Source organism: Dysidea avara, chromosome 12 (assembly GCF_963678975.1).
Source record: "Dysidea avara chromosome 12, odDysAvar1.4, whole genome shotgun sequence".
NCBI classification, from domain to species: Eukaryota; Metazoa; Porifera; class Demospongiae; order Dictyoceratida; family Dysideidae; genus Dysidea; species Dysidea avara.
Genome location: NC_089283.1, coordinates 2,239,691 through 2,254,594, shown reverse-complemented (window position 1 = coordinate 2,254,594; position 14,904 = coordinate 2,239,691). Strand labels below are relative to the sequence as shown.

Here is a 14,904-nt window from a genome sequence, read left to right as displayed (position 1 = left end):
GTAAGTTGCCAGCAATCCAAATTTGCATGTTAGGGTAGTTATCTATAATGCCCTTAAAGAAATTGCAAAGGTTTGTGATACTTTCTGTGGATCTATTAGGGGGTTGTATACAAAATAGAACTTGATAAGTATACAACAGTACCATCATAGTAGCATGTAACACCCAAAAAATACTATTGATAGCATAATTATGTTTTCCTATTTGTGCATAACATTTTTGTGGAGTGACACTGATGCATACCACAAAATGTCATGGCATTTATTACCACAATTCAAAAAATCTATGCAGCAAACTATTTAAACTCAATCTCTACTTGATGCTTGAAAACAATGTTTAAGCTCATAATTTTAAAGTCAATTATTTTGGCACCGCTCAAATATTGGAAGTGCAGAATTTAACCCAGTAAATACGGTATGTATGGGATGTCTGTCTTTAGTCACGACAGGACCTGAGTTGAATCACCTGACAGTTTGAAGCGTTGGTTCCCTTTAACACAATAAACTTAGTACCTTCTCTTACTACAAAATCAAGATCATAACTACCTCAGATGGGGAGATATAGGAAGAGAATAAAACTGTTATGTACAGAATGTAAATATGAGCTATATAATCCAATTGGGAGTAAAGTATGATACATATCTTAATAAGTTTGAATTATTAACAGAAATGGTATAGGATCTGCTTATTCACACATATAATGAACATTAAATGCAGTTTAAAAATTAGATAAATAAATAAATATACGTATCTACCAATATAAAGACTTGAACTTTTCACTGAAACTTAAATATTCTTTGTTCCATACTTTATCTTCAATGAAATCTCTATCATCTTCAGGTAATTCTGATGCCTTCTTGCTGGTCTTCCACTCATCCCAAATGTCACCATAGTTACTAGCAATCAGTAACAATATCCATTTCTTTAGCTCTTTTCCTCCACAATTATTGCAGAAGGAAACCAGATCTACAATATGATGGAATCTAGTAATACCAACTGTGAATCAATGAATAACTTTCTGGTAAATCACATCCATGCAAAAACAGCTAAGCTGTAAAAGAAGGGTGCAGCCTTTGAAAGCCTGCATGAACAAAGTTGGTGGTGAACATGGAAAAATGGCTGCAATGATGTTAATTCCAATCAGTTTTAATAATGCACCTCTGGCCATTGTTTGGCATTAACATCATTGCAGCCATTTTGTGACTGCCACCTTTGATTTCACAAATTTTTCACCCAGGATTTTTCACCCCTTTTGTACAGCTTAGCTGTTTTGCATGATTTCACTTCTTTTTGTATTTTAAATAACCCAAAGCCAGTCATAAACTGGTTTTAGGACTTGTTTTACCCAATTTCTTCTAATCCACAGGAACAATGATGATGGAAGTTACAATTGTATTGTATTTCATTTGACTATTTCTTACTTAGTTTTGTAATACACTTTACTTATTATATACCCCGAACCGTATAAACTGGTTTTGGGGTTTGTCTTTTTTGCACAATGATGATTCTGGAAGACAGAAGATACAATAGTATTGTATCGTAGATTTTATTTGAACATGTGTTATATGTTTTTGTAATATCTAATTGAGTGCACATTTTCTGAGGACTTCTCTCTAATAGTACATACACAGAATTTTCTAGATGTTCCATTGGCAGGTCTATGAATGTGAATTTTTAGATTTAAAATAGAACCTTAATTTATAAGGTAGAAATTAAGTGAGTTGAGCAGCTGCTAAAAGCAATTCATTGGTTAACAGTTTGGGAGTTAGGTATGAAGGTCTCTGGTTTGACCTTTGGACAATTTTTTGTCAATGCTTTTTGTGCACATTTTTCTACTTGGTAACTGTTCTATTAGAGTATTTTGGCACCTGCAATTTTATGGTTTTTTTCCTTGTAACTCTGTAGTTCTTGCTGCAATTTCTTTTAAACCACAAAAATTTGACCTTTGATGATTAACCTATAAACAGACTGCCATTCCCTTGGGCAATTTACCTAGTCTGGCAGTGCCCACCCCTTCGCATAGAGTAAGGGTCTGGTGACCATAACTATACGGTACTTGTGCAACTGGAATTCAAATGTGGTTTCAAATTGTACGTGAAGTAATAAATTACCTGTTCAGGCTGTTGTAACTCAGTGAAGAAAGTAGAGGTGTACCAATATGGGTTTTTGGCATGTACCGATATCCGATATTGATGCCACCAAAAGAAGCCAATAACCGATAGTTGATCTGATATTTGCTTTACAATTTTAAACAAACAAAAGTGTACATTTACCTACTACAACATGTGCATGTATTCTGTGGTGGTAGTTTGGGTTTCTGTTGTGCAGTCCAGACAATTAGGCACCCACAAACATTTTTATGTATACTCCCATGTAGCCTTAAACAAATATTTCTGCAATACTCCGCATTTTAATGGCTTGTTAGAAAGCTGATTCCTTGGTTATCCTGTGAGTCTTTTTTTATTACAAAGGCACTATATATAGTGAAGACTGTGATAAGCCTTCCAGCAAGAAACACTAGAATCGTGTGTATTTATATGGCTTCTCATATACTAAACAGCTGCCTGGATAGCGTAGAAAATCAATATATAATACAAACTATTGCTACTGTATAAATATCGGTGGCGATATCTGTTCTCCTACTGTTCTGTACTGATACCGATAGTGGTAAAAATTTAATTACCATATCATTGGCCGATATCATAGCCGATCAGATAATCGGTACACCTCTAGAAGAACGCACAAAACTTCATAAGTCTTTATGGCTTGTGTATCTCAGAGTCTCGCTTGGAGAGTATCAGCTGCTTTCCAGCTATTCCGAATTAGGTCTCCATGGATTATTGTATTATTCACAGCACAAACTACATGTTTTACATCATAAATATACTTATGTAAACTGGATACTGTGATTTTATTGGCTCTATCACTATAGTGGTAGTAGCACAAGTACCATTTACTATGGTTACCAGACCGTTACTCTAAGAGCGAAGGGGTGGGAGCTGCCAGACTACAGCTTATCCTGCAGGCATGACAAAAAAAAATCAATCTTTTTTGCACAAATAATCATTCGTAACTCTGGAATATTTATCAGATTCGCACAAGGATACACCTCAATATGTTTGCCAAATTTCATGGCAATCAAGTTGTACATTTGTGGTTTTGTAAAGTGTGTAAAAGAAAACTTTGGCTCCCAGAAAAATAAAGAAATTAAACCTAATTTTGAGGGTCTGTATTCCACAAACACATATAGTGAGGTGACAAGGTTTCCAGCAGCTATAATGCAAGAAAAAATCATGTATTTTTGAGAAGAGACCTATGCATGCATTTTTTGGTGCGCCGACTTTCTTGGCTGCATGACACACTACCACGTGCAGCAAAGTGTTTACATTACTGTGTATCAGAGCTGTGACCATTACCAAGGGTCCATAACCAATTATTTGCTCCCTCTAATCAGTTGATTAACTGACTAATTGGTTTCATGTTTATTTTTATCAATGGAATTTGCGTTTTCATCCAATTAACCAATCAAACATGACTGTCAGACAGTAAAATGTGAACTGATGGAGTATAGCAAATAAATAATAACCATCCTCCTCTTATAACACTATAGCGCATTCATTATGACAAAAGTAAGCAATCTTGTGGTCATTTGAGTAATTATATCCCGTATAGCCTGATTCACCCTCAACAAAAACTGATTGATCACCCGACTAATCATAGTTGCTTCACAGCTCTACTACAAGACAGCCCTGCTACCAATACAAGACAGCCCTGCTACCAATACAAGACAGCCCTGCTACCAATACAAGACAGCCCTGCTACCAATACAAGACAGCCCTGCTACCAATACAAGACAGCCCTGCTACCAATACAAGACAGCCCTGCTACCAATACAAGACAGCCCTACTACCAATACAAGACAGCCCTGCTACCAATACAAGACAGCCCTGCTACCAATACAAGACAGCCCTGCTACCAATACAAGACAACCCTGCTACCAATACAAGACAGCCTTGCTACCAATACAAGACAACCCTGCTACCAATACAAGACAGCCCTGCTACCAATACAAGACAGCCCTGCTACCAATACAAGACATAGCTAAAATACTCAAACTAACTGTCCACTTGTTCTTTTGCTACAACTTTACATTTACATTTCTACTATACGCACATTTGCTGAGCGATCATTTCCTTTCAATCAGTACATGTACATCTAAAACTGGCTATTGTGCTAATATGCAGTCACTTCATTTGTTCTAACAAGAAACGTTCTGTTATTTTGCAGGATCATCAAAAATTTAATGAATGTGGTACCAATGAATATCCTATGAAAGTTAATTCATGGGGTTTTGTCCAATAAAAGTGTTATGAAAATAAAAATTCATAGGGCCACCCAATGAAAACCTTACAATTCACAGGTTGAACAAATTTTTCAGTAGGATTTTCTAGACAAAGTGTCCAGTAGTGGGTGGGATTGTATACTGAAAACAATGATGTACTCAATTTACCAAATTACCTAGCATGATACCTGCTAAAGGTAATGTTACTTACCAACTAGCTCATCCAAAAGTTGTTCAAGTTGTGAGTTAAGTTGTAACTGTTGTGAAGCTATAGATGTCTCTGTGTCAGAGGTTTGGATTTTGTTGATGATTCTTTCTGATAACTGCACTTCACTGACAGTTACTAGTTCTGTTAGACAATATTGATCAGCAAGTCGTATCACCTCCAACATTTCAGTGTCTGATAACTTTGCTGCTCTTCTTGATGCACTCAACTCCACCCTGGGATTGAAGTCACACCTGCTGGTGTACAGCCATTCTAACAGACAACAGAAAGACACCAGGCTGCAGTCTTGCATCACCACCTGTGTGGAGTGTTAATGGTATTATGAGTGATGATTATGTGTGTCCTGTACCTCCTTCTGATGACTCTCAGCAAAACCACCTGATAACATTGCTGATAACACCTCACAGTGACAGCACACAATGGCACGATGACCACACAACTTCTCTCCTTCCACTACAAATCTTACATCACAAAATTCCCCAGATGAAAGGAAACACTGAAGGTTATCAGTGTTCAATGGTAATTCTAAATCCCACTGGTTTTCTGTTAATTCTTTCACCTTGATGGAGAGCTCGGAGCAAACAGCCATCAATTTTACTCCATCAACAATACCACTAACTGTTCTTTTATTACTATACAAACACGACAACACAGCCTCAGTGATCACTGATGGAATATCATTGTTCACATAAAGGTGCACCTTCCCTGACTCACTACAGGATCACCATACTAATACCTACTCAATGACACTTATTACTAACCTCTCCATACTTGCTGAAGTGAAGAATGTTGACTGTTTGACTGCATCTGTTAGCTTACCAGCTACACTTGGGGTTGAACCATTGACTGATTCATTGTTGTTGTTGAAATATGTTGTAAACAGTTTACACTGTGAGAACAAGATAATTGCGTGGGCATGATATACCATCTGGTTATGATGTATGATGACATCAGAGAATAGTTCATTATTCCACAGTGTAGTGAATGAGAATGAGTGTGTACCCTGATGTCTCATTGGTTGTGTTACTGGTAACAGTTTATCAGGATTATCTGGTACTGGAGGTTTAACTGGACTCTTCTTTCCTCTGCTAAATAGTCCACCAAGAAAAGTAGAACGTCTGTAACAGAATAAACATTAAAATAAAGTTTGGTGGGGAAGTCGTATAGTTATTTACCCTGGAATCCATCACAGCATTATGATGGCAGTTTTATTTATTAACTTACACATGTACACTCTGAGCTGATAATTCAAGGATGGAATTATACAAGTTCTTGAAATTTGACCTATTTCTTTCAAATGTCTCGCACTTTATTTAAAGCTTTTACCATACATTTCCTATGAGAAGAAAAAGAGCATACCGTATTTCTATAAATACAAGTACACGAAAAAATTAGGAATTTTCAACTAGAGTAGGGACCATAGCACATCGATAAAAAGTACTGAAACAAGTTGGAGTAGTCCATGATATTAAATCACTGTAAAACAATAAGAAGTGTTATATCTCTACTGTGCTCAAGATACCATAACAGAAATGCACAGTAGGGATATAACACTTCTTATTGTTTTACAGTGATTTAATATCATGGACTACTCCAACTTGTTTCAGTACTTTTTATCGATGTGCTATGGTCCCTACTCTAGTTGAAAATTCCTAATTTTTTTGTGTACTTGTTTGTTAACTTTTTTTGTAAATAATTTTATTATGATTGGTGAACCCACGCATACCGCATCTGAAAAGGCACCGCACGCCCCGGCTATATCAATTATCGTCTCAAAAGTGAAGTATCCATTACGCTTCGTTGTTAGCTATGTTCAACCCGTTACACAGCATTTCGAATCAAGAACTGTTCGAAAAGCACCTCTACAATCCACGCATACCAAAAGAAAGCGTGCCGCGCGTCCCAATCATATTAATTATCGTCTGAAAAGTGAAGTATCCGTTACGCTTCGCTGTAGGCTATGTTCAACCAGTTACACAGCAGCACGAATCAAGAACTGTTTGAAAAGAACCTCTGCAATCGAAATAGCCACGATGAAAAATATGGACGATTTCCGTTTCGAAGGAAAGCCATCATGTGAGCTGCGCCAAATCAACACCTTTCCCTGTCAGCAAAGATGAATAGGACACAAAGGAGTACACTGGTAAGTCCATGAAGAATGCATTGCATGTACTGCGGTATGCCAAAAGGCACCTGTCGGGCCGAAGCAACATCGAACAGTGAAAAAATCAAGCCCGTAGCCTTAGCCGTTATCGCGGTACGCTTGTCTGAAGGCATCAGTCAGTCAGTCAGTCAGTCAGTCAGTCAGTTACTCAGTCAGTCAGTAGAAAATTCCGTTGAATAAAAAATTTTTAAAATTCCGTAGCAACTTGTTGAAAGCGTTTCGGGTCGATCTGAAAGCTTGTTTGAGCTTACTTAGTTTTACCTCACCGATACTGCCTCATCGTCGTAATGAAAAATCGAGGCTGGTTTTTGGGTGATATTATTTCGTGGGCCACACCTACTCCTTTGTAGTCCCTACTATACAGTTACTATCGTAACTGTATGATAAGCTGCAAGAAAATTTCACGAGTTAAATTTTTGTGTTAAAAATTTTTCACCTGTGTTCTCAAGCGACAAAAATTTTCTAACAATGAATTACTTAATTCTATACGGCCTATTATTGTATATAGGAGAAGCAGAATGACAAGCAGTGAAACTGAAGTGTGACGTCTCTGTTCCATGGAGGCTGCACCCCAGATTCAGCAGGCCGGCTCTGGCCAAATTGAGCTGGGTGGGCCATCAATGGTGACTGATAGATAGCTCCTGCTAGGGATGCTCCCCCAGGAAAAAAATTTGAATTATCACCTAGGAAATGCCATCCAGAAGCATATTTAGTCTAATTTTAGTTGGACATAGTTATACTTCGATATATGAATACAAGCAATAACTAAACAGCTGTATGTGAAGTATCCAATCTATAGTTTTTCACATTGAGCTGAACCCTCAAAAACATTTAATAACTCATGGATGCAGTTGTACATGATCTTGAAATTTGGCTCATTTGTAATACTGCTTAGCTCACTAAAAATATTTCAAAATCTTTTTTGCTCAAATGTTTGACATAATATTTATGGCCAATCAAAATTTTCACAATACATTTACTATGAGGAAGCCATATAAGTACAGTGTCCATTACAGCCCTTTCCAGAACTTGTAATGGAGCCAAACCGTATGTGTCTGTTGTTGACACCTTTGCTGTTACCAATAATCATCTGGTTGGCTGAAATGTTAACTCTGTTGAGAAAAATCCACTTTTAATTTTTAGCTGTTATTCAGGATTCAGCTCAACGTGAACATACTATTAGGTGAATAATTAATTGCTAGCTGGCCAGTTGCTAGATGAATAATGACCACAGTACTGTTACTGTATCAGCGGTTTGACCTCAATTGCACCACATAGATAATAAGGCACCCACAAATATTTTGATGTATACTCCTGCCAAAACTTTTCCATAATATTCCATGTTTGAGAGACTGGTATAGACTGTTGTGGCACAGTGTCTAAGTCCTCTAACCTATGCGGTACAGACTAGTGTTGTATACTGCTATAGTTTACAAGAAGTTTTCGAGTGAAGTTTTACTAAAAAGAAGCAGACTTGCACACACAATTGTATGGCTACTTGTACTGGCTACTATGATATTCATATACTGTAGCTACTACTGTGGTTGTGAAAATGTTGGAGTGGGCCATGGCCGACTCGGCCCCCCCTCCAGAGCCGGCCTTGTTAAGTTGTCCATCACAAATCAAGCGATGGATTGGAGTGAAATTGCTGTAGCTAGAAGCTCATTCCATGCAATTTGCATATTTGTGTATATATATACTTCATTTAATGTGTCCTGTAGTAGCTGGAATGGCATCATTACCAACGCTATCGCTTTTGTGGCAAAAAAGACAAAGACAGCTCTCCTCTAGGATGAGGGAGACCTTTGTTTTTAAAAGACTGCAACAAAGACACATGCTTGATACGCCAACAGCCAAGCCTCGATCCAGAAACAGTTAACCAAATTCAGTTGTAAAATTTTTTTGCGTAATTAATTTTCGTCAGATGCTAGCTTTGAAAAAATATTTTTAACGGTTTATAAATATAGAAATACGGTAGTCTATTACAACCTTTCCTGAACTTGTAATACAGCCAAACAACACATGTCTGCTCTTGACACCTGTACTGTCATCCCTAATGATCTAGTTGGCAAAAATGCTATTTCTCTTGTGAAAAATCCAATTTTCAATTTTAGCTGTTTTTTCAGGGCTCAGCCCAATGTGTGCATACTATAATACATTTCTAATTTGATTCTGTTACTGTTCACAATCAAGATCTTTTCCTGATTTACAATAGACATCAAGGGGTGTTGGGTGTTTTAGGTATCTTGTGAATTCCTTAGATAAGGTACCGTACAAGTGATACTACAACAAGAAACTTTGACAGAAGAAAAGGTCACTTCACCAGCTTGATGAATAAATGTTGATAAGAATCACAAAATCATAGATTTACAGATGTGTAGTCACTTACCCACTTTTAAAAGACACTTATAAATAAAGATCTGATGAACTGAATGACGATGATTTAACAAATTCAAAAGTTTCCTGTCATAATAGGTAACAAGGGAATACTGTATAGTGGGTTTTTATTGTGGACAAATTTGCTTGCGAAAATAAAATCATGCGACACTTAATCTTGCGAGGTGACAAATTTGTGACATTAAATTCCTCACACAAATTTATCACTTGTTGGAATAAGTGTTTGCGTATGAGATGGAAAGCAATGAAATTTTGTCATGTTAGCTGTGTTTCTTTGTATCTATGTTTGTATCCACAATGAATTGATGCAGAAGCCTGAAGTTCACCAGGAAACGAGTAGGGCAGCCGTGTTCGGCAATGTTTGGTGAAGAAACACTTTTTTGTAGGGGAACAAACAACTGATTGAGCCATTATAAGCAATCAACAAGCTGTTATGTACATAAACAAGTACCTGGTTTGTTGTCGAATGCAGGGCCATAGCTAGACTTTTATCAGGGTAGATTCTTTTAGAAGAAAAGTGGACCTTTTTTGCATGGTAGCTATGATGCAAGATTACATCAGGATGTGCAAAGTTCACATGCTGAAACTAGGAGGGGGGGAGGGGCAGGAAAGCTTTTGAAAATAGATACTATAGGGTGAATTTGGTGGCATTTCAGTCAGTACAAATAACACAATTTGTTAGGCAGCAAATTCAAGCTCAAGACCAATGACATCTGGCAAAGTATCTCTGCACACACACACGCACGCACATGCATACACACACGCATGCACGCACGTGCAACACACACTGCTACTGTAATTATACCGTCTGTGTCTAAATGCATTGGTGAATATGGATGAGAAATCCTAAGCACTATCTCAGCAGAGCAGGCCAAAGAGTTCTTTAAGAATGAAATTTACACATTGCATGGAGTTGAAGCATGGATGTTATTTGTGGGGGTCTGGGGAGCTTGCCCCCCATTTTTTTTCATATTTTAATGAAAGCTCTAGTTCAGACATGTTTTCGTAAATAAATTTAGTACCTTTAAAATGAAAATGTAAATGTGACTGTTCTATTAGAGTGACTGTTCTATTAGAGTGGTTGACTTCTTCCACTACAGGTAAGTGACTGTTATATTAGAGTAGTTTACATGCCTGACTGCTTTATCAGAGTATCTCCTATCTCAATGCTTTCATCAAAGTTATTAATGCTACAAGTGTTGCTATTATGTGAGAAACTATTACTTAACTGTTTAAAATGTGTCCTAATTACCAAACCTCAAGTTTCAAGTATAGTCTGTTCGCATTCACCTGAGCCCTTGTTTCTTGTTAATAACCCTTGCTACATGGGCCAGCTTAGTAGCACTATGAAGCCCTTTAAACGCCAGAATAAATAGTCAAAAACGTGCTTTGATACAGGCAAGAACAAGTGAGTTATGAGGCTTTAAAAATATCCCATACATTTAGTATAAGAAAAAATTAGGAATTTTAAATTAGAGTAGGGACAGTCTATAGTACTGCAATAAAAAGTACTGAAACAAGCTGGATTGGAGTAGCTAGTACGTAATGTCCAATTACTGTAAAACAATAAGAAGTGAATATCTCTACTGTGCATTTGAGTGTAGCACAGTAGGGATATTCACATCTTATTGTTTTACAGTATTCGGGGACAATATGTTCTAGCTACTCCAATCCAGCTTGTTTCAGTACTTTTTATTGCAGTACTATAGACTGTTCCTACTCTAATTTAAAATTCCTAATTTTTCTTGTACTTGTTTGTGAAGCTTTTTTGCAAGCTCATGACCACTAAATAGCATGCTTTTCACAAAACCAGTCACAATAGTTTAAGAGTTACTCACAGCACTATTATACTAGATTATGACTGATACATTAACAACTGATCAGTAGGCGTGGCTCTACATAAACCTGCAGACAATAATGGGCATAGATTCATGCATACTTACACACTGATGAATGGGCATAGTTACCATATGTCTACAGGAAGTAATTTACATAAGTGGGCGTGGCTCACAAAAGAAGCAGAGATACGCTATGATGTGTAGTAACACGTCCACATTTAATTTAGCACATGTCTACAGACAGTAATTTATGTAAGTGGGCATGGCTCGCGAAGGAAGTAGGGCTGCACTATGACGTGTAGTAACACATCCACATTTAGTTTAGTAAGCGGGGTCAAACTCAAATAATCTGTAAAGCAGGACCCGACTCAGTTTAACATTGTTACTAAAGAAACTATATTTATTGACTTACACATTGCTATATACATAGTTCACCGCAAGTTGCTCTCACTGATCAATATCAACAGCGAGTCACATACGCGTGTTCAAAATAGTTTGGTGCACCTGGCGACCACTACTAGTTTGATGCAATATACACTGGTAGATGGAAGCCGTACTGTAGTCTATTAACACTCAGCAGTAGAACCTTGACTGATGGCCATGGTAAAGAAGGATAAAAGGTAAGACAATTGTGCAAGCATTGTATGTTTATCAACCAAAAATTTTTTCTTAAGTGAGCCAGAAATGTTTCTGCAAAAGAATTAGGGCTGTAGCTGTAGCCAGTTTTCTGCTACGTTTGACTGAAGGCATCAGGCAGGTAGGCAGGCAGTAGAAAATTCAATCGACTAAATTTTTTTAAATTCTGTAGCAACTTGACAGAAACGTTTCAGGTCAATCTGAAGACACTTTTGGGCTTGGTTTTACCCAACCAATACTGTCATGTCATTGTGAGGAAAAATCACGGCAGGTTTTTGGGTTATATTATATCCCGGATCGCCCCCACACCTTCGATGTTCCTACTATACAGTATTATCGTACTGTATGATAGACGATTCAGGCATGCGAACATGTTTAAAACATGAAACCATGTTTGTTAAAATCCAAAGGGGTTTCCTGAAATCCCCTGGGTATGCCCCTGGGTGATAAGAAACTGGGAGGCTTATTGATGATACAATGTTGCCATATAAATTTTGAATTAAGGATTTGGGTGTGCATCACCAAAAGTATATAAAAGAAACCAAGAGTGTCGAACAGTGTATTAGCCCATGATTAATGATTGCGTAAAATAATACGGATATTTCAGTAATTTTTTGTTAACGCGAAATGGTAATTTGAAATATGTGGCAATGGGTCTTTGTTGGCCAGTTTTCCGTGTGATTCAACCAAGTATTCAACAGTTATTGTACAAAGAAAGTGTAGTAAGGACCCAAGATAACTTCAGCTCACTAAAGCAATGATTGCACAAACGAGCGTGTTGCCACGCCTTCATGTTTTTGCTTGGTTTAGTGGCCAAATTGGACTACATACAGCAACCCTTAATGGCAATGAAAACGAACAATTACTGAAATATCCATGTTACTTTACACAATCATTAATCACGGGATAATACACTCGTTCGATACTCTTGGTTTCTATTATATACTCTTGGTATCACTAACCAAACTGCACCAGATCACAGAGTTCTGAATAACAAAATTAGTATGGCAATGAATACACAATAGTGTTATTTGATCACTACTATATATGCTGGTGCAACAAACGACATGATCCACTATTAACACTGTATTGTCAATAAACACGTTCCATCTAATTATGGAGTAGTAGTTGATCTTGCTCAAAGTAAGCTAAAGGTTAAATTCCATTTCAGGCACCATTTTTTGAAATATTTAAATCTTGAGCATGTAGGAGAATAGAAGTAGAAATAAATACACAACTGAGTAATCAGTAATGCTCACTGCACCAGCCAGTATGCTTTGACAAGCATTACTGGATCAAATTATTTAAAGAATTAATACTTATATAGTTGTAATTGTTCCTAACAACAGTTATGCTAAGAGAAAATAGTGACACATTGTAACTAACTTGTATAATTTTCCTCCCTGCTCCTGGTATCCATTCTTATTTAACACAGCAGTCACTCCCAATAGTGTTGCCCCATACACCTCATAGTGTTTGTACAAGTCACACTCATAATAGGCATAAGCTCCTAACACAACAATAACTACACTAATATACACTTTTGAATTATCTTACCAATCTTCTTGGCAGCTTCTTTCCCTTCCTCTTCACTAACACATCTGTTTGAAGGTGGCTGGTCAATACCAAAGTGTGGACGATAGCAGTGTGACACTCCCACCAATATTATCGGCACACCGGGACAATGAGGGGATACCTCTGGTCCCCACAATTGTACACAATTTTGTAAAGTCTCCTTAGACTCAACACAAAACAACATAAAGAGAAAATCAGTGTCTGGATAGGACGATGGACGCAGTCGAGCATATTCTTCTGTCTCTGCTCCACCTACAGACAAAGTCATTTTTAATAAAGTGATCTTTCATGTACCACATGACTTTATGTACATTACTATGCCAAAATCAAACTGTCACTTCAATTTTGGTTTAATGCAGAAGAGATGGTCTGTAGTACAACAGGAAATCTTGACAGAAGGAAGTTGACGGATCCACACTTATGTATCAGCTTTAACAAAATTGATGTTGCTGAAAATCAAGAAATTGTATCTAAACACGTACTTTTAAGGATGCTTAGAGACATCTGACAAATTAAAAGGTGATGAATTTAACTCAATCATAAAAATTACTGTTATACAGTACAGTTTTAATTTAGTGTATAACACCAAATGCAATAGAAAATACAGACTGGGCTACCGGTCAATTTTAGAGAGGCGGTAGGGCCAGAATTATGTTAACTTTGTGTAAATTTCTTTCAGAGATGTAATTTCACAACATTTTCCAACATTGCAATCTCAAGTATGATTTCACAATTGCTAGAACTTCAGGTTCTGTGATTTATGGAGAAGGTAGCTAAGAGGAAAGCTATTGCAAAACCATCCCAAAGCAGAATATCTTACGAGTAGCTGTGTTGTACATGTGTACTTTTACATAATATAACAACAATATTCCAATAGATCTCTTTAGCATTAGCATTTTAGTATGTCACATTTTCCTCCCAAAAAATGGTTTCTGGTGTGCACACATGATTTTGACATTGCATCATAGAAGACCACACCCAAAAGATTGCACAAGTTGTAATTCATTTTGTGTACTTAGCCTTCACTTTGTAGATAAGTTTCATTTCCTTTTTGGGGTATTAAATTTGCTGTCTGTGCTATAATTTCTACCATTATGTTTCTACAAGCACAACTGAACTAACATCAGATCTCTGATATCAAACAAATAATCTGCCACACCCAAAATGTGTCACACCTACTTAGGTTTATGCTCCACCTCCGGGCAATACAGGGGATTATACAAATTCCTCCAAATCTCCACTATAGAGGAATTCTGTAAGGGGCTAATTTTTGTCCCCGAACACTGAACTGCCGTAATAAAAAGCATCGGTAACGTCCTTATGGAGACCACTCAGGTGGTGGAGGAGTAGGGGTGGTGCTTGATATTAAAGTGCATTACAAACTTACTAGTGTTCCAGATCGCGAGATTTACCGCCTTGTCGTACAACTCAACACATAGCCCGTAATCTTGCATGTACAAGTAAGTGTTGGCAAAATCTCGTTCATAAAGACCAGCGGTTTGCTTTAAGAAGTGCACCTTCAACACATCCCAGTCCCCAACTATCACAGCCTTTAGATTGGCCATTGCCCTCGCCATTGCCGCCGTCCTGATTTGTGGACGAGTAGCTCAGATCATAGATAGTATGATCCTGCTGTAAGCGCCCACAAAATTAATTTGGGGATCATGCGCTGCTATGATCATCATACACTACAGTACGGTAGTACTGTATATTAGGGATTACGGAGATT

General features: G+C 37.4%; 1 protein-coding gene across 1 annotated transcript; it reads right to left on the bottom strand.

Moving 5' to 3' along the window:
• Window positions 1-622: 622 nt before the first annotated feature.
• LOC136240054 (rho-related protein racA-like) lies at window positions 623-14,828 on the bottom strand. The gene is made up of 7 exons (XM_066030876.1): window positions 14,563-14,828; window positions 13,158-13,427; window positions 12,987-13,110; window positions 5,327-5,683; window positions 4,915-5,278; window positions 4,551-4,863; window positions 623-963 (listed from the first exon to the last, which is right to left on the bottom strand). The coding sequence occupies exons 1-7, from the start codon at window positions 14,750-14,752 to the stop codon at window positions 749-751; spliced, it is 1,833 nt and encodes a 610-aa protein (XP_065886948.1). The 5' UTR covers window positions 14,753-14,828; the 3' UTR covers window positions 623-748.
• Window positions 14,829-14,904: the final 76 nt, after the last annotated feature.